Genomic DNA, 21,863 nt, shown 5'->3' on the forward strand with positions numbered 1-21,863 from the left:
CCCCCCAACCCCCACCACCACCACCAAAGCAACTTCTGTCTTTTTCTTGTCTTCTCCCCTGCAACTTCTTACTGCTACTTTTAACATCCCTTTTGCACTTACTTCTTTATTCCTTGTTATTTTCTTATTCTTTCCAAACTCCACTTTCAAATTTCATGTATTTTATTTCAGTAGCTACAACCAAAAGTAGAATCTTGTAAAATGTATAACTTTGTATGCTACACTTTCTTCTAGCTAAGCAGAATAGACACTCCAGGGTTTGCTTGTCTTTCTAGCATAGATGTATGCTACTGATTGTTTGAAAAAATTAAATTTATGTCAAACGTATCAAAATACCCTTTTAAGCTTGCAGCCTTAGATATGTCACATGAAAAGTAAAAATTAAAATGTTAAACTTCTTCTTTATTTTAAAATTGTGATTTTTAAAATTAAAACCCTGCTCCATAATGTTAAAATTTGCTTTAAGAAAAGATGTATATTTATTGCAAAAATAATTATCCAAGCCTAGTTTACTCCCTAGGTTACCAATCCATATTTATTAAAAATGTAATTGTTTCATAAAATTCACAGCCTCCCTTCCCAATTCCAAAAACAGCTCCTCCAAATGGACACTCCTGTTTAACTCATAAGCTTCAAACGATCACCTATATGTTGACTACGTCATGACCCTTCAAAGAAAGAAACTATCAATACTCCCCAGAAGACAAGGAAAAAATCAGCATTCAATTTGTTATTGTTCTGCTGCCCTATGGTATTTTGGATATTCACTATCTCCTCCTACATCTGATGATCAGTACCACCACCATGTAGGTAAACGACATGGTTGGTTATGACCTGTTCAATCTAGTCAATTTTATCAAACTCAATAAAGTATATTTCTTAATTTATGCCACATTTTATCCAAATATTATGTTTACCACACAGCAGGGCAAAGGATCACAATATATATATATATATATATATATATGCGCCTAAGATGGAAATTCACGCTTTATGTCAATAATATCACAGTTTAATGCCGAAAATACATCTAACCTGTAAAATCTAATATTAGGGTTCAATCCAACAGCAACTTTGCCTCGAATTTTGATGTCAGAAAATAATTTGTTCAGTCCAGCTCTCCACATTGCATCTGCAAGATCAGGATCATGCATAGATACACGATCATTGTCTCTATATGCTTCGCCATATGCAGGACCACGACTTCCTTGGTGAACAAACCCAATGGACTCTGCAGCTTTGACAAAAGCCTTTGATTCAGCGGGAGTAAAGAAATTTTCAACCTGAATAATATAAGCAAATAAAGGAATTATTAGAAGCCAATAATAACTTCATCGTTAAATGAAGGTCTTCTCATTTGACATCATGATTGAAGCAAAGATGAGAGATTGTTATTTCTAATGGGATAGCAAAAAGGAGTCCGGTTCGACTCTTGTCAAATAGACATGTTGGTTGATTTTATCCCCGATAAATTCACTTCACTTTCTCTTTTCTGATAATCACATGAAGAAGAAATCCTAATTGAAGCTCATAAGAGATGCTTATTATTTCTCCATTTTAATTGAACATGGTGAAAGTAGCAAACTTAAATTGTTTCTAGTGGGGTAAGAGGTTTCTTCAACAAAAAAAAAAAACCCTGTCACCTCAATTTATTTGATACACTTGAGATTTCTCAGATTGTCAAACCTACAAAACAACAATGATCCATCCAAGATGGATTCATCCAATCAAACTGAAAATTCTTACAAATGACACACACCTGTATCCTTCGACAATTTAACCAACCTTCTGGATTCACGTAACATTCTAAGCTAATTTTGTAGCTACATAATCTTATTTCTTATCCAACTAACTATGAACTATGGAAAAGGATTGGCAGAGAGTCATTTATCAATATAGCTAAGATGAAAACATTATAACTTCTAATGCAAGAAAAAAATTTTGCTAGATCAACAAATAAAGCAGTAGCAGATTAAGCTCAAATTAACAATTACAAATGTATGTATTCACTCAGGCTGCAAAATCTCAAATTATAAATTTATGCTTCAATTATTAAAACAAACACGAACATAATTTATACAGGCCAAACACACAAATAACAACTTTTAGTGTAAAAGGGGAAAGAATGAATTCGTACAGTAATGAGATCGTTATCTTTGAGGCGATTGACCTCAAGGTTCAATTTGAGTTTGATTGATGGCCAACCTGATTCTCTCTTCTCCTTCTTCCCATCATTCTTCCTCTTTTCTGCCATTTTTCTCTTCATTCACACCTTCTTCTTTTTCTTCCTCTGCCTATATTAATGTCTGCAAAATATGACATTTTGGTGGCCTTAAAAGTTTATTGGGCCGCGATAACATGTTTACTGGGGTTGTTAATCTCTATTAAAAAGGCCTAACAATTTGGACCTCGAAACCGATTCAACAAGGTACCTGAAAAGTTGACATTATTTTATCGATAACTAGTTTTAAAAAAAAAAACTTATTTAGGGATAACCTTCGTACTTTAATAATATTAGTAAAAATATTATTATTTTGAAAATAAAAGCATATTCTAATACGAATCATGTTTCTCTCTCCTAAATTACACAGGTCCATATATTTTGATAATTGGCTAGATATTAAAATTCTTTAATTATGTTTTTTTTCAATTTCTCTCTCTAAGATTAATCCAAATCAAATATACCCAGGTTTTCAGATTCAATACATTTTTATTTTCGATTATTTTCCTTTACTTTCGTTTCAAGATTGGATTTGAAGATTAACATTGATTTGGGTATTCATGTTTATCATATTCTTTGTTATTTGCTTATTAATTTTACTGTTTTTAAAGTCTTTTTGATTTGTTGTTGTTCTTAAAACTTCTTTTAGGGACTGATAATTCAAAATTTTCTCTTCAATGGATGATTTCAAAAGAGTTACTGGAGCTATCGGACAAAATAATCGAACTTCTTCTGATTTTTCATCATTTAATCTTTTTTTCACTCAAGAAATAAACAATAATGTAGGTTCTGCTTCTAAATTTATGGAGGATAGACGACGGGGAAAATTGCAGGACTCCGTCGATGTGCAAAAATCCACACAAATTCATAACGACGAAGTTGAAGAAGACCAAATTGTTAGAGAAGATGTATCTTATTTTTTAGCATGTTCTGAGTCTTGCATGTTTAGTTAAATTTGCTTAGTAACTTTTAAGATTCAAATAAATACATGTTACGGTGCATTTGTACTATTATAGAATAGATTTGGAAGTGTATACGAAATTTGATTTTGTTATAGTTATTATGTATTTTTGTATTTCATAGATTTATTGTATTATGTATTCTGATTTTTTTTTTTGTGTTAGTTATGTCAATGAAACACATATCATGCGTTTGATTGTGTTATTTACTATTATAGAATAGATTTGTGAGTATATATGGAATATTGATTCTGTTATAGTTAGTATGTAGTTTTGTATTTCATAGATTTAATGTATTTTGTATTCATAGATTTGGAAGTGTATATGAAATTTTGATTCTGTTATAGTTAGTATGTATTTTTGTATTTCATAGATTTCCAAAAGATCCTTGAAAACTTTGATGACTTTCACTTGAATTGACTCTTGACTTTGATTTAACTCTTACTTGACTCTTAATTCCTTTGACTTTGATCTTAGCTTTCCTTAAATGAAATTATGAATTCAAGGTTTTGATTCGCGTGTTTTATGATTCTTAGGTGTTTAGAAATCATTTGAAGTATTTAGAATTACTGTGAAGTGTTAATACACTTTATTAGGACTTAATAGGCTAAACTACGAAAACTAGGTGAAAGATGCCGATTCTTAGGTGTTTAGAAATCGTTTGAAGTATCTTGAAGTTTTTTTTAGAAAACAAGTAATTAATGTTAAAGCTGAAATATAAAAAAAATAATTATTTTTCTATATGCTAAAGATAATACATAAAGTAAAAATATATTTTTGAAATGATCAACAGATAAAAAGCGAATCGAAGAAAGTTTAGGATAACAACATTTTGTAAGGAGAAAAGACTTACATATGTCATCTAACTTTGAGAAAAAAAGATCATCCATTAAAAGTTTGACTCATTTATAACTTTTTATCGCTGAGAAAAAGTTCTTTCATGCCATTATTTGTTAATTAATGACATTTTCTATGAGCAATTTTTTATTTTCAAAGATACTCTCTATAAGTGTAATTAATGTGAAAGTGATATACAAAAAGAGTTTGAGGGTGTTATTATTGTCATTTTCACTATTTTACTACGGAATAAGTTATTTCAAGATTATTATTCAATTCAGATACAAGGAGAACGTATACTAGTACTAAATCATTCCGAGTTAAGTATTTTCAAACTTTGTAACAAAACAAGGAATTAATAGGTACAAAAAGTTCATCCCAAAAATATATCCCTTTATCCGTCATACCAAACATGTTCTTATGGTAGTATGAAAAAAAAAAACTCTCCTAATAAACATGAAAAATGAGATATTTGTTTTCGATACAAAAGTCAAGTAAAACGAGAAGAGCATTTCATTAATTAACTTTTACTTATTAAATTCGGACTCGGAACACTCATTAAAAGAAATGCTAATATTAAAATTATTTTACTACAGTATCTTTATTAGTTGAAATTTAGTATCTTGATTTTTTTTAGAAAATAGGTGATTAATGCTAAAATGTAAAAAATAATTATGTGTAAGAATAATACATACAGTAAAAACTATTTTTGAAATAATAAACAGATTAAAGTGAACCGGAGAAAGTTTGGCATAACAATAATTAGTAAAGGGAAGACTCACATATGCCATTAAATTTTGAAAAAAAGGTCATGCGTTAAAAGTTGTCCATCCATAGTATTTTATCTTTGAGAAATTTTTTATCCATGTCATTATTTGTTAAATGAAATAAGTATAGATAAATTAAATTTTTAACGAATAACATAGATGAACCAATTTTTTAATGAATGACATATTTTGAGCCTTTTCACAAAGTTTGTTGATATAATTGAGCCTCTTTCCTTTTAAAAATAACTAATTAATGATGTCGACGGATCATAATTGATCATGTACAAAAATTGATTTTATAAATCAAAATTGTTTTCTGTTAACAAATTTAACATCGAATAAATTTTTTTCAATGAAAATGACCTATATAATCCAAACCTTTCACGAATATCATAAATGAACCTTTTCTTCAAGTTCTAATGAAAATATTGGATACAACTTATCCGTACCGAGTGTTTACACCATATCAATATATGTTTACTACATGTTCAAATTTACCATTCATTTCACTCATTCTTAATTAATTGACATGTGTTTTACTTTATTAAATCACATAATAATAAATTTTGGTATAAACGCTCGATGCAGATAAATTTACCTTTCCGTTTTATAAATACCAGTTGAGTGCTGACTCGGCCTAAGGAAGTGAGCCACGTGACAACGCTTGCTACCATTGGCCATTTTTCTACCAAACCTTTTCAAAATGCTATGATTCCGTCTGCCCAACTTTATATTATAAAGCTATTTAATTTTTCTCAACATATACAACTTTATATATTTATGTGGACCCTCCTGTTACTTCCCAATCTTAGCTTGTTACTAATTAAGGTTTTCATGTACAATAATCTTTTATTTAAATATATTTTTTTTAAAAATAGTATATACTATAAAGGAAAATATAAATTTATTTCCAACAACAACTGCTTTTTTTTTTGTAATAAAATAAAAGTGTAATCCCATTTGTACGGTCCTGAATTAGCGGTCTCTCTCCTTTTCTTAAATAAAAAAAAATCTATATATGATGTTGCTTTCTGATAAGATGGGATTTACTAGAACAAGATAAAAAATAAGGTTTACTTTTTTTGTGCTTTTCTTTCCCCTTAGTTTTTGGTTTAGTTAATGAGTAACAAGAGTGATGGAAAAAGACACAAATAAGAGAACAAATTAAGAGGTGTTTGAATTGACTCTTTTTTAGGTGGTTTATGTTTTAATTTATGTGATATATTTCGAATTTTGAGATTTAAACAAGTTTATTTATTATCACAAATCTTTTATATATTTTAAATATTTTGAACTATCAGTTATTGTGACTCATAATACTTTTTATGTAGTTTACAAATATATAGATTTCATTTTTAAAAAAAATAAAAATTTCATAAACAAATTCTCGATCAAACTTAATTCATTCAACTCTCCAAAATGAAATATATCAATATGTCACATAAACTGAGATAAAAGAAATTAGTACCTTTTCGGCTTTAAAAATATACATTCTCTATATAATCCAAACACTTTCAAAATAAAATAAAATAAAATAAAAAGCTTAAAAGTCGAAAATTACTAAAAATAAGTTAATTCATACCCCCATTAACTAACACAAATATATGGGGAAAGTAAGTTAATGTTTTTGGTTTTGTGGTCCGCAAATGAAGAGATGCATACATCAAACCCATAAATAAAGATCCTTCATATATATATATATTCTTGTTTCTTCTTCTGTTTATACATATATATATATATATTTTCTAGGAATCTAATTCCTTAATTATTTTCTTTTCCATCCTCTTTCCTTTTTCCCGGAAAATCGGTACGGAAATCGTTAATGTCTTCGAGTTTTAATTTATCTAATTTAATGTTTTGTGATTTTGAAGCCATTATAGTACTATTTTTTTTTTCCTGCGACTGCAGTCCAGCTTTATTTTCATAGCTAGGGTTTTCCAAAGTCCTTTTGTTTTTTCAGTTGCAATTTTTTTTTTTGCTGAAATTAATTCTATGATATGTTTTGAGGTGTACTTATAGTCCACCATCTGTTTCTTCATTGTAATTTTTTTTATTTTTTTGAATTCAATCCATATTAATTAATTTTTGCAGGAATAAAAATGGTGAGAGGAAAAGTAGAAATGAAAAGAATAGAAAATTCAACGAGCAGGCAAGTGACGTTTTCGAAAAGACGGAATGGACTTACGAAGAAAGCTTATGAATTATCAGTTCTTTGTGATGCTGAAGTTGCTTTCATTATTTTCTCACATAAAGGAAGACTTTTTGAATTTGCTAGCTCCAAGTAAGTATATCTTAATTTTTGATTTATTTCACTCTATTCAATGTATACATTTTTTTTCTTATTTGCTGTTGTTGTTCTAATTTCCAAGTCAATAGGCGTGGGCTTAATGTACTTTGAAAGTACGATGATGCTGTTCTTTTTTTTAAGTTAACCTCGTCTGCATCAATTTGTGTTTTTATTCACTAATCAAGTATATATTATGTTGGATATGTCTTGATTATTGTTCATTAATTGCTTCTCATCACACAGACTTGTAACTTGTTCATATCTCATTTTTATTTCATGATTCATCAAGGAAAAAATAAATCTTGTTGACAAATGAAAAGACCGTAAATATTCTATTTTTGAGTTAGTTTTTGAGGTGTGAGTTAGGTTTAAAATCAAATTTTACAGATCTAATGATCATGAATGGAGCTAAGATATGAGTTAACGGGTTTGACTCATTAAGTAACTTTGGTTCAAACCTTGCATTTGTCTTTGATCTAGAACCAAGTAACTTGAATAGATTAAGATAATCTATAATCTTTAAATTTTATCTCCGCTTCTACGGATGATCAATAGTATTTTTTTTATCCTATCTTTGATTTCCCTGAGAAATTTAGAGAAACACTTGGATTTAAGTTTGATCCAATTAATGTACGACCTTAAAAAATATATGTTGATCTTTTACTCGATATAAATAATTATACAACAAACAATATTTCGTTTTATAGAATCATGTGGAGGGGAATGTGATTAGAGAAGGGAAATCGAACTTAATTGTTAAGTGTGTTACTAGTTTATTGGAAGAACTTTAATATGATATCAGACTAGGGCATTGATCTTGTTTTTGAATCAATTACATTAGCAAAATAAAACAAAAATTTAACAACATACATGTTCAACACATAAAAGAATCAAGCTCGTATTAAATGTGTACTTAATTCCACACTCATCAAAAAAACTAAAGTTAAGATAATCATTCAAGTGGATTTCTGATAGATAAACAAATTGAATTTGAAGTTCATATTGGTATGAGACTTGGAATGTTGAGATGCTAGATGCATATGTGTTATTTTATGCAATGCCCAAAAGGGGTCTCTTAATTTATTACAGTATGATATCACTTATACAACATACATTTCTTCTACATCATGAGGAAAATTTAAGTCGAGAATCTTTTTGAAACAATCTCTTTATCTTAAAAAGAGATTGTTATAACATGTATCGAACATATTTCATTGAGTACGTTATTGTATACTGAGAAAAGTCTTTTCTTGGGAGTGGGAGTGGAGGTACATATATTTGGTTGCTTTTAAATCCTTTTTGAGCAGTATATATGGTACTAGATAGTGTTTATTACTACTGCTATATATGCATCTTTTTATGTTAGGTCACCGTCCTATCTAATTCCTCTAGTACGTACTCTCATTTTTTGGGGAAATAATTAAAATTCAACTAAAATTAGTCTACTTGGTTGTGTTTGGAAAAACCTACTAATTAATGGAGAAAATAATCACATGTTGATGAAGACAAATAAAAGTTACATTTTCCGAGAGATCTTATTACCTAACCTAGGCAGGGCCAGTGAGATTATTTTGGAGATACTTACTTCCCACTGATTACTTCTAACTGATTTAAAAAAGTTATTTGTTACGTGAAATAAGAATAATAATTTTGAGATTAATTTTATTCATGTTTGATTTAAGTGTTAGCTAATTTTGGATGTACATGAAATATCCTGGCTTATTATATTTTGTGTATCAAAGAGTTTTTAAGTCATCAAAAAGATATATATATGGAAGTCTTCATAAAAAATATGATTCTTAATCCTGAAAATAAGATATTTATTTTAATTTATAATAAGTTAAAGGTGATACGATAGTGTAAATATTCTTTCTGCTGACGATAAAATATGACTTAAGGCTCACAAGAAGGTTGCACTATACAAAATTATTTTCTAGCTATCAATGTAAAACTTTTATCCCTACATCTCATCGAAATAAATTAAAACTAAAAGACTATTAGAAGCTCGATCATGAGTATTTTAACTTGTTTGTTGTTAGATCAGGTGAAAATTGTAATGTTAGCGGAATACAAACTTATCACAAAACATGTTATATTGATTAAGATACAATTTAGCAACCCTCGAGGATATTAAATATTTTCAGATGTATATACTAGCAATTTATTGAGATTGTATCATATATTATTATAAGTGGGGATATTTTAAGTTCAAAGTTAGATTACAGAAATGTTCTTCACCAATTTTTAAAATTAAAATTATTTTTTACTAATTTTTAAAATTAAATCAATAATGACGATTAAACTAGATCAAATACATGATTAGATGTTACAACTTATCATTTTCCATTTCTTAATGAATTTGATTGTTAAAATTTTTTAGCTTCTACCATTAAACACAGTCATGCACAAACCTTTCATGTACTTAATTTTTCCCTTTAGAAATTGAATTAAAAATATTAATCCACCACACTTTGTATTTCATCATCTAATAGTTCTTAGGTAAGGAGTATTTTTTTATTAGTCACTATTTTTCTTATTGATTTGTACCTTATTTCATTTTTTATTTCATGGTTGTTGGAGAAATACATTAATCTAATAGTTCTTGTAATTTTTTTTTATTGGTCACTATTTTTCCTTTGGTTTGTGCGCTTCATTCATTTTTTTATTTTAATGATTGTTGGAGTATTTATGTCCCAGGAAATTTCAGTCTTGGAGCTTAGTTCTAGCCTGCAAGTTGCTCATCATTTTTCCAAGTTGTTGATGTTTAAGTTCTAGGCAGAAAGTAAACACGAAAAAGAGTTTTATTTTATATGCACAAAAACACATATCGAGCAATTTTATATCTTGAACATATATAAATTATAACAGTAACAGAAATCAAATGTGCAAGGCACGTTTCCAAAACTAGTATATATATAGTCATGACGATCCATTACTGCTTTTACAATAATTATTTTGGAATGATTCAGCATGCAGAAGATAATTGAGAGATACCGTCGACGTGCAAGAGAAACAACGACGGTGGACAAAAGCACTGAACTCGAGCACTACATGGAGGTAAGTATTTTTTCTTATGTGCATCAAACAATAACCAAAAGTTATAAGTATATGAGAAAAACAATTAATTCCTATCCATCTTAGTTTATGTGATGTAGTTTAAGTGACATTGAGTTTGGGCTTAAAGAAAGAATTATATTAAAAACTCATTGTTTAAAATAAATACAATATTTGTGTGACTAATGAATTAGTTTTTTAGGAATAAAATGTATATTTATCAGTTAAATTATTAGTAGGAGAAGAGAAAAGGAAGAATAAGAAAGCTTTGTTGGTTGGTGCAAATGAGAGATAATAATACTTATAAGATTGTTCTTAAGGTCTTTCTAGATAAGATTATACTTATAAAGATATATGGATAAACTCTAGAAGTAAGTTTGAATTTGTTCTTTACTCAATCTTGATTTCAATTTTTTAAAATCTTCAAACTGATTGAGAGGCTTCATAAAATATTTGCAATTTGATTATGAGTCTTACATATTTCATCTCCATTGTCTTCGTGGCAGTACTTTTTTTTTTGTCCACACATACATATGATTGCTTGGTACAATCTTTAAATACAATACTTCTCTGTATACACCCTCGAATGAGGATCACAAGCTCAAGAATCAATGAAATTTTCTACTATTAGAAGTTATGCAGACAAAAGAATGAAATGAATCATGATCCAAAGGTATATTGTCAGGAGCAGTTGAATTGGGAAAAACTTTTAAAATAAATAAAGAGATGAGTGTAGAAATTAAAAAATAGATAATGTTAATTTTGTGATAGAACACAAGTGAATCAATGAGTTTGATTAGAAGAAAGAGTCTAAAGAGGTAAATAGTTTTAATTGAAGGAGTCTTAATTGAAGTAAAACTCTTCGAGTTTTTATTGAATTGAAGAGTTGGCTACAATACAAAAAAGAATAAATGAATTTGTTTGGAAGAAAGAGTTTAAAGAAACAAGGAATTTCAATGGAAGAAGGAGTCTTGGAGGTGAAGTCGTCTAGAATACTTGTGTATTTATTGAGCTAAAATAGCAATTGAAAAATTGACTTTGCAAGTGCTACTAACAGGCTAAAGGAACAAATTGATGAATTAGATCCTATTATAGATTTTATGTACTAGGAAGTTCTCATTGAATCGTAGCATTGATGTATGTTTAGTTCAATGTGTTATAAACTAAATTAGGAGTGTTGTTTTCAAGTTGAGATGATTCGTAGACTTAGAAATACATACCTTGAGAGATTGGTGTTGAATTTGAGAATTATAGTTCATAATTCCTTAAATTACATAGGCTTATAATTTGTTTTTGTGTTGAAGCTAACTGATTTAGTACAGTTGAAGTTAAATCTTGCAAGGGTACAAATCGTGATTTTTTTTACCTTCTTGACTCGGATGTTTTTCACGTGAAATATTTTTACTTATTGTTCTTATTGTTTTGTTGAAACACATTAGACAAGAGAAAAATAGATTAATAAATTACTAGGTCCCGCAGCTATCATGTACCTTAAGTTTTAGCTATAGTGTTGACTTTTATTCTTTTTTCTCGACGTTAGCATGTTGAATTTCTTTTCAATATTGCTATGATATACTTTAAGGGCCTGTTTGGATGGGCTTAATAAAAGCAGCTTTAAAAAAGTACTTTTGAAAGTGCTGAAACTTATTTTTAAAATAAGCAGTTATGTGTTTGGATAAAAGTGCTGAAGTTGCTATGCCGAACGTGAAAAGGGAAAAATGGAAGAAAGAGATGTTAGGGTTATGTGGGTAATTTGGATATTGTATAAAAATATTAAGGGCAAAAAGATAAAAATGCGGTCAACTTAAAACAACTTATAAGCTAAAAAAAAAAAGCACCCCTAACCCAGCTTTTAACTTTTGGCTTAAAATAAGTTCTTTTTAACTTAAAATAAGTTATTTTGAGTATTGCCAAACAGCTATATAAGTCAAAAACCAGCTTTTAAGTCAGTTTGACCAGCTTTTAAGCTGAACCAAACAGGCTCTTAGGATATCGATAAATTTATGACATTTGAACTCTCAATTTTTAAATTTCTCATGTCTTTGTTCGTTTATTTTTTGATAGTTACCACATTGTATTGACACTTCTTGTCTCCACTTAATTTTTTTTCATCTTGGGAAAATTCTTAAATTGTTCTCATTAAGTTAAATTTTTAGACTTGACATACCATATAATTAAATATAGATGCTAAAGAATGCAATATCTTTTCTATCATATGACATTTACTTTCTTTCCATATCTTCTTAAGTTGTTCACAACTACCACATTTACTTTCTTTCCATATCTTCTTAAGTTGTTCACAACTACCTCCGCTCTTAAATGACAATTCGAAATGGATTCAAATTTCTTCGATTTAAATGCTTCAAGTTCATCCTTTGGGGATTGAAGATATTATTATCAACTTTTTTGAGAAAATTTTGTAAAAACCTTTTAATTTTTTTGTAAAGTTTGTTGCATTAGTCATTTTACAAACAAGATATCTTCCAAGCTTTGATGAATGAGAGTTGATAAGAGGACATGGTGATGGTGGAAGAGGAAGAAGTAATAGTAACAAGTACAAACCCAAGAATGAAGAGAAAAGCCAATGATCATTTAAAGGTTGTGATCATGAATAAAAAAAAGAGGAGAAAATGTGGTTACCATCAAGAAACAGATAGAAAAAGGTTTGACAAATTTATTATTGAGTGTTATGATTATCAAAAATTAATCATCACTCTTGAAAATGTCATAGCAATAATTGAAGGGAAATCCAACCTTGTGGATAATTAGAAAGAAGAGGAAGAGTCATTACTGTTGATCCACTAAGGGGAGGGATGTAGTAAATGTAATTCTTGAGACTATAGGAAATAGCTTTTAAGGACAGAATTTACCCTTGTCCCAAAAGGTGCCTCTTCCTGAATTTACAGTCACTTCGATCTGGCTAGCCAAAGGGGCCATATTATATCATGAGATAGCGATGTGCACTTTCTGTTATCACCCTCTTTCATTGTCATTTTTGAAGCAAATAGAAAAAAAGGAGAGGACTCAGACAATTCACTTTAAGTACAAGAAAGTCTACTGGTAGAATATCTCGTAGAAGAGCTACTTTGCCAGAATTTTCAAATCTTTATAGTATATGACACAAGAAGGTTTTTTTTTTCAAACAATTTTATATCACTAGACAGAATGTCTAGCGGCCTTTATTAATAATAAGATAAAAATCTCAATTGAATAAGTACAAGCAAGGGGGCTAGGTTTTACCTTATCAATCCTAATGAGGTAACAAACTTCTACTAATTAACAAGGATGAAGAAAATAAGAGCTAGAGAAAACCAAGTATTCTATGATCATGATCAAGAGTTTATTATACACTCAATGATGATATGACAAATGAAGATAGTTAAATAATGCAATAATATATACGTCAAGAAGAAGGTTGAGTTATCAACATCAAACTTCTTTTATATATGTATAAACTAAAAACGATAGTTTGTCCATCTAGAGTAACCTGAAGTATTTTCCTCGTCTTCTTCTTCATATCCGTCCAATGACACTTGATAGTTCATCACTTCTTCTTGGACTAGTTGGATCTTGTCGAAGTTGTTGAAATTGTTATATGATTTTGCTTTACCACTCGCATTGGTAGGTGCCTTTGGAACAAATTCCTCACAGCCCCTTACCATCCCAACTATGTTATCTTCCCTGTGTCTTTTTTTTTTTTTTGCTTCCACTTCTTTGTTGCCTAGGTGAAAGATCCTCATCCCTAGCCACTTTATCAAAATATATATCTAACATATTATCTTCTTCATCCTCTTCAAATAATTCCTCTCCCAAATCAATATATTGGCTAATTCCTTATGCGAAGGCTCCTGACTCATTCTTCTTTGAGATCACATTTTTAGGCATAAATGTTGGAGCCTCTGTGCTTAATTTGCTATTCAGAGGAGGAGGTGAAACTTGTTCTTCTTCATCAACCAAATCAGACCACCTAGAAACACTCATCTCTCCTTGTTTTTTCTTAGAGATAATCAAATCATTTGTCGATTTAGCACGAGAGAGATGACATACCTTTCTCCATACAACGCTCTAGTTGATTTTTTCTGGTAGTCGACAATGGTTCAAACACATTTTGAGTTGATAAAGTTAAATTAGGATCAACGCACTCAGTCATACCTTTTTCTCGACTTAAAGAATTACTTCGACTTATTGACGAACCTATACGACTACCAACTGAAATGCATTCTCTTCTCTATTGGAATTTTTAGCTTGCAAGTCAATAGGTTTTGAAGCTGTGGTAATTTCAATATTAAACATCGCATTAGTAATGCTTTGATCTCCAAGGTCATTGCCATTTAGTTGTTGCCCAGAATCACCTTATATTGTTAACCTCGGAATCAGACTGCATAAGTACAAAATCTCGCCTGACTTCATGACCTAATCGATCACGTTGAGACATTGTTTTCCTCATCAACAAGTGACATATCTTCTTCATGTCCTTGATGTTTAAAATGAGTGTAATACAGTGGAAGAATATCATAGACAATTTTCTGATAATGTTCAATAATTTTACCCGATTCTTTCTCCAAAAACTGTAGTCTTACACGATTTGGATGCTTATCTAGTAAGTCTAGGATTATCTTAACCCTAGAAGTGCTTGGCCTGGTTTGATCTTGTGTTGCTTTATCATATAAATCAAACGTAATCAAAAGGTGATGAAAATCAAGTTGTCCAATACTATAATTTCCTTTAACATCAAATTGCTTTGGTAAAAGCTTTTGCAACTCGGATAACAACGATTTTCCATAAGCAAATTTGATAATTACGACTTGATGTAAACCTTCTTTCCTAGCAAACTGCTCTCTTCTTCCGTTGTAAATCTCATAGTGGGTTCTCCATGAATAAACTCAATGGGCTTTAGTATGATTTTAACAGGTTTTGGATAGTTTGTTGTGGTTTAAGGATCGTTGCATAGGGTGATTTTATGTCAAGGTTGACGTTTGTCTCTCCCACGGCCAGAGGCTGGGGAGAGGACGAAGCAGCCATGGCTGCTATTCGAGTTGCCATGGAGAGAGGGAAAGGAAAGAGTGGGGGCTAGGGTTTTTGCCACAATTGCGATTAAAAGCTCGACACAAGAATGTTAAAGAAAGTTTAGCTTAGCTTCTTAAAGGGCTCTTAATAAAGAAAGTTTTTTTTAAGAAAGTTTTCCTTTCAAGTAGGGCTTGAAAGTAGGCAGGCGATCAAAGTGTCCAATCAATTTCATACTAGCTGTTAGAAAAATAATAGTAGAAAATATAATTAAAGAAGAAGATGGCTTTGAGGGGTGTAATCATTTTTTTTTGAGTTATTGCTCGTATACACATTGGGGTAATATAAACAATTCTCTTCAAGGATACAACAAAACTCTTTGTTTATACATGCAGATTTTTCATAGGCTACTTCTAGCGAGTCTTTACGTTCATAGAACTTAAGAGATCATTCTTTATAAGAGCCATGTTCTTTCATGAACATATGACTGTTCATAAAGGTCATGTTCCTTTCTGAATAAAAGACTTTTCATAATAGTCACGTTCTTTCATGATCACATATGTCTGTTCAATTTAACACATCTATATATTACAAAATATCCAACAATCTCCCACTAGTTTGTAATATTTCTCATAGTATCATGCATACCAGAGAGTATCTTATAATTGATTTGTACTTTCTATTAGTGCAAGTACATTAAAGTTCTGATGAAATAATTGGTATCTTAAAAGATTTGAAACACAACTCCTTGTGTCAAAATCGAAAATATCACATACATAATACTATTTATAGGTTAGAAACCCCAATATTTGCTTTAGCACGTTTATGGCCATGTGTTCATCCTGATTTCATGAATATTTACAAGACCAACCTTTTAGATCTTGCTTGAAGGCTGAAGCGGCACCACTCGAGAGTCAATTCTCCAAATGGTCACCCACGTTAAGAGAATTGTCTTAAAATATCAATTATGTTTTATTTAAAACCAAAATATCACCTCAACTATCACTATTTTCCTCCAAATATACTTGTTAATTCAAAAGCATCATTCTCTCCTAGTTGGCATGACATGTCATTGAAGTCTTATTTTAATATAGACTAATTTAATTCATTAAACTTATTAAGCTAAAATAATGATCATATTGTTTTTAATTTTTTTAATTAATTTATCAAGAATAAATTTTCTTACTTAAAATCTTTTATCATAATTAAACTTTTTATGTTTTTATGTTATGCAGAATGCGTTTTTAAAACGTACAATAATCTCATCAATTTTAAATACTAATAAACACATACATTCAAAAAATATTGATATACAAATCACTCATGAACGCTAATTTACTTCAATTAATCATAAATGGTATAATAAATCAATAATATTAAAAATCAATTAATTATTAAAAAATATTTATTTGGGTACTTTGAAATCAATACATACTTATAATATCTTTTTTTAAAAAGAAAATAGTAAGTGAATAATATTTATAGAATATAAAATTTTGATCTTTATTTATCAGTATATTAATCTCATATAATATGTATACTATCGAATTAAATTAGTAAATTCAATTAATTATTAGTTTATTTATTGATGTTTAATTGTATGAAAAGTTATAATATAATATAATATAAAATAAAAAAATAAAAAAAAAATAAATTTAAAAAAGTTAAATAATAATTTTCTTTTTCTTACCCATTTTTTGTCAACCTTACAAATTTATCTAATACTTTTATTAAATTTTTTTTTTGAAATTTTCAAATAATTTAGTTAGGAATTTTAAAATTATCAGGTAATAATTGCACACAGAAATTTTTTCATAGAATTTTGTTTGGTGACGATATATAAAATTACTAGACTTTTTAAATTACTTTTTTTATAATCTTCATAGATTCTCATGTAATTTATGTATTTATTTTGTAGAGACATAAGTTTGATGAATTAAATAGGTCTATTATTTTTTAAAATGATTATCTAATGACAGCGCATATCAACTAGAATTTAAGGAGATTTTTGAGGTATTTAGTATTTCTAATGGATAAAAAATATAATATTATCTTTGTTCTTCTTTTTTTCAAAAAAAAAGTAATATCGGAAGCATGAATTGCAAAATATACAATTAATATTATTGTAATAGTTAATTGACCTTTGATGTTATTGATTTATTATACAACTTATGATTAATTGATGTAAATTAGCTTTAATGAGTGATTTATATATAAATATTTTTTGGAATGTATGTGTTTATATATATTCAAAATTAAAAAAATATAGTACATTTTTAAAATGTATTCTTCATAACATAAAAAACAAAAAGTTTAATTTTGATAAAAGATTATGAAAATTTATTCTTAATAGATTAAAAATAAAGTAAAATAATATGATCATTATTTTAATTAAATAGGTTCAATGAATTAAATTAGTCTATTATTAAAAAAAGACTTTATGAAATGTCATGCCAACTAGGATAGAGTGATGATTTTTTAAAGTATCAAGTATATTTGGAGGAAAATAGTGATAGTTGAATGATATTTTGGTCCTAAATGAAACATAAATGATATTTCAAGACAATTCTCTTAACTTGAGTGACCATTTAGGAAATTGACTCCACCACTTCAATATACATATAGGTGAAATTAGCTACTATGTCCTGTTAATATATACTTTTACTTATTTCATTAAGAACTACCTCAACCTCTATGTAACAGTTTGCACTATGGAGTTTGTTACTATGCCCCTGTTATATCAAGCATAGTTTAAGGATTTTAACCTTTATTTGTTCACACATTTATAATATTACATCTTTTGAAACTAAATTTTACAAAAGGTCAAACAAAAATTTTAGAGCCATATTCTTTAATAAACATATGACTTTTCATAAGAACCATGTTCTTTCGTGAACATATGACTTTTCATAAAGATCATGTTCTTTCGTGAATATATGACTTTTCATAAAGATCATGTTCTTTCGTGAACATATGACTTTTCATAATAGTCATGTTCTTTCACGAACCGATGTGTCTGCTCAATTTAAGACCTCTATATATGAATCCAGTGCTAGCTACTTCCACTACCATCACCCCTAGTATTACATCATTTATGAGAGTTCGATCATTTGAAGAAAAGGCAGTATTGCATCATTTATGAGAGTTCGGTCATTTGAAAAAAAAAGCATTGAATATCACAAGGTGTCCCTAATGCTATGATATTGACAATTAGGTCAACAACATTTTTGAATTCCAAATATTAAAGATTATTTAGATCATTCTTCCAATATATCTCAGCCTTAAGGGTTAGCTTGCTTCCACTAAGGGGCGATCGACGGTATGGAAGTACGACAATGCAGGCCAATGTAGTCTAAGGAGGAGTGGGACTTTGGAAGGAAGCTACATGAAAGAGAAAGGACATAGCTTAATGGAGGAGTTAGAATCAGTTTATGATCTATTTGATTCCTTGTGAGAAGAGTTAAGTAGGTTTTTGTTTTTCTCATCTGGATGTAAATATAGGGGACTAGACAACCTTCGTGTAGATTGTTATTAATACACAAAAATGTTACTTGTTGGAAAAAAAGGACTTTCACCAATTTTTTGAGTGAAAATTGGATGTTGGTGAGAAAAGGAAGTTGAGTTCGTTGACAAAAAGCTCGAACGTAATTGACTTCTTTCTTAACTTAAATAAAGGAAGAGATGATTTGGAGAAGAATTCATTCCTCTCCGAGCAGTGAAGTGCCATATCCTAGAGAGAGGGCTTTACCGGTCGTTAAGATAGAGTTGGTGTCGGTAGTTGTTCTTGCTTAGATGACTCTTAAAGCTAATGAGATGATTCCGATAAACCGGCATTCCTCAGAGCAAGGAAAATCTTTCAAAAATCCATGTGAAAGTTCTTTTTAACGTATGTACTTCGATACCATGTTGAAGTCTGTGACTATGTCATCTAAAAGTTTAAGCTTAAGATTTTAGAGCGAGCACACTTTTGCTTAGTTTGTGATATTTAGTTAGAAAATGCAAAATTAGAGAATTGAAGTGATCTTTGATTTCTGAATATGCGCTGTTCTAGACTTTACACACAAGAAATTCTCTAAACCACAATTTACAACAAATATCCATGACATTGAGTTGAAGATGGACTGGTAAAATTTTTCTATATCAGAAATATTTGTAATTAGTGAAGAAAAGCCTAAAATAATGTGATAGCCATGACTTATATATTTTAAAATGGTCCAAAAAACCCTTGAATCCTTCCTTGGTTTTGAATCCGATAATGATTGAATTCATTTTTGCAGAACTTGAAGAATGAAACAGCTAATATGGCGAAGAAGATAGAGATCCTCGAAATTTCTAAACGGTTCTCCATTTTCTTAATTTACTACTGCCTCGTAACACTTATTTTAGAACGAAGAACTACTTATTTACTCAAATTGGGAAATTTGTAATTGATTAGGAAGCTAATGGGGCAAGGATTAGGGTCATGTTCAATGGATGAACTAGAAGACATTGACAGCCAACTGCAGAGGACCCTCAAAATCATCAGGGCTAGAAAGGTACTAATTAAATTCAATATTATCCAAATATTTGACACTAATTAATTATTTATCCTTAATTCTTTAATTTCTAGGCTCAATTGTTCAAAGAGGAAATAGAAAATCTAAAAGCAAAGGTATGATCATTGACAATTAACTATATAATTTAATGCATTTTAGGCCTTTTACTAATTGGTATAATTTTAATTCTATGAACTAAATGCAATTTCTCAGGAGAGACTATTGCTCCAACAAAATGCAAGTTTACGTGAAAAGGTGAACTCTCTGATATTTGTTATTTTAATTAATCAAATATAATGTGAATTCTGAGAAATTTTTATATTTTAGAACACGTTTAATAACACAAATTTCGACCTTTTTTTTTTATATACATACCAATAACATACATGGATGAGTCATTATGCTTAACATGTGTTCATTTATCTTATAGGATATTCAAACTATTCCTTTTACTATATGTAACGCTAATTGTTGTATTTATGTTTTTTTTTTTACATTAATAAACATTTCTCAATCCAGTGCGGGCTTAGGCCAATGGTATCAGAGTCAGCACCCGCACCTGCACCCGAACCCATACCAGCACCACCATCAACACCACCGGCTCAATCGAAAGAAAGGGGAAATTGTAGCAAAAGTACAAAGAGTTGGGAAGTGGAGACTGAATTGTTTATTGGCCTTCCTCAAACGCGCTGCTTATAGTAGCTTGGATCAGTGGTTGAGCTAGGGTTTTTTTTATCAAAGGAATTTAAACCTCGAAGAAGTACACAAAGAAGGCATGGGTTCAATCTCTACTCTATATACACTAAATTAAAAGATAAATTTTAACTATATATGTTATAATGTTATTTTTCGCTGTAGGAAAATCAGTTAAACAACCCCACCAATCCTACGTGGCTCCGCCCCGACCGGGACAATGGGACCATTTGTTCATATTTTGTTTATGGTTCTCCTCAGTTATTTAGATTAAGAGGTTAGGATTTCTCAGTTATTTACAACCATAAGGAGTTGCAAAATTCAATAAATAATACCTTACAATAAGAGTGTAATATTTGCCCCTATTTCTTTCTATTTTTCATGTATTTACAGTATATATGTATTTATAGTATACTTTCTATTTTTCAAACATTCTAAACAGCTCAATTGTTTTGAGTGTATCACAAGTTTGTTTTTGGTTTATGATGGATTATAAAATTTATAGGTGAATTCAGAATTTGAAATTTATTGTTTTTTGTAATGACTTTTTTTATAATAACTAGGTGCATAATTAATTATTTATGAATACTACGTAAATTTCTTAAAGTATTGACTCTATTTATATATATATATATTTATATATGAGCAACAGGTTCACATGTACCCAATCACTCACAACAACCACTGTAGATCTGCTTTTTGTAAGATTATTTTTTTCTATGTAAATTGTAAATAGATAAGTTAGCTCATTTCCTCTATTAATTATATGGCATAATATACAGAAGAATATGTAGACATATTTAATGACATTTTTTACTGTACATTACAAATATTATTTTATTTATATAATTTTTTATATATATAGAAGATCAGTAAAATGAAACCTAAAAGATCTAAATGAAAAACAAAAAAATTGTACCCAAATCTTTACAAGGACATCTATTTTAACGGTAAGTGGGCCGCATCCAACAATCTGACTCACCATATTTAGCCCAATTGTGCTAAATTTGCCCGATTTGGTCCAATTGTTACATATTTTTTAAAGAAAAAAATTACTAGAATAACTACTTTTAATAAATAATTACTGAGTTTGACGTTGTATTTTAATTATTATCATTTATAATAATACATAACAATATTGGAGCTTTTGATTGTTATTTCTTCATTCTTCAATTTCTGTATACGGCATTTTTGGGTGGTTTCTCAGCATAGAATGTCTATTGGGTTAGGGTCGGGGAGGAATGTATATGATTGGGTTGGTTCGGGTTTTTTAAATATCAAATTAAATTATTTGTGCAAAATTTTTAAATTTATAAACCAAATCAAACTAATAAAACTCAGATTTTTTCGGGTTTTTCAACCTCGGGTTGGTTCGGATTTTTCAACTACCAAATCAAACCATTGTATCGAATTTTTAAATTTATAAATCAAAACAAACAAATAAACTTCGGATATTTCCATGTTTTTGGATTTTTTCGATAAAATTTGCATACATACATATAATTA

The 21,863-nt window shown here is 29.3% G+C and overlaps 2 protein-coding genes across 3 annotated transcripts in view; one reads left to right on the forward strand and one right to left on the reverse strand.

The window, feature by feature from the left end:
* Positions 1–2,309, reverse strand: part of LOC107012764 — a 4,068-nt gene extending 1,759 nt beyond the window's left edge. The window contains exons 1-2 of the mRNA XM_015212686.2: positions 2,138–2,309; positions 1,036–1,283 (exon numbers count right to left, since the gene is read on the reverse strand). Of these exons, the coding sequence (XP_015068172.1) occupies positions 1,036–1,283; positions 2,138–2,266 (377 nt within the window). The 5' untranslated portion in view covers positions 2,267–2,309. The remainder of the gene's footprint in view (positions 1–1,035; positions 1,284–2,137) is intronic.
* A 4,135-nt stretch (positions 2,310–6,444) lies between these two features.
* LOC107013793 (MADS-box protein AGL42-like) lies at positions 6,445–20,752 on the forward strand. Of its 2 annotated transcripts, XR_003577227.1 has the most exons (9): positions 6,466–6,591; positions 6,876–7,065; positions 10,041–10,128; positions 19,407–19,468; positions 19,565–19,664; positions 19,739–19,780; positions 19,878–19,919; positions 20,184–20,437; positions 20,523–20,752. XR_003577227.1 is itself a non-coding variant. In XM_015213671.2 (8 exons), exons 2-8 carry the CDS (start codon positions 6,884–6,886, stop codon positions 20,361–20,363), a joined length of 696 nt encoding a protein of 231 aa, XP_015069157.1. In that variant the 5' UTR covers positions 6,445–6,591; positions 6,876–6,883; the 3' UTR covers positions 20,364–20,752. The 2 variants fall into 2 exon arrangements, 1 of the variants encoding a protein (XP_015069157.1); XM_015213671.2 differs by having other exon boundaries at positions 6,445–6,591; positions 20,184–20,752.
* Positions 20,753–21,863: the final 1,111 nt, after the last annotated feature.

This window comes from Solanum pennellii, chromosome 3, assembly GCF_001406875.1.
Source record: "Solanum pennellii chromosome 3, SPENNV200".
NCBI classification, from domain to species: Eukaryota; Viridiplantae; Streptophyta; class Magnoliopsida; order Solanales; family Solanaceae; genus Solanum; species Solanum pennellii.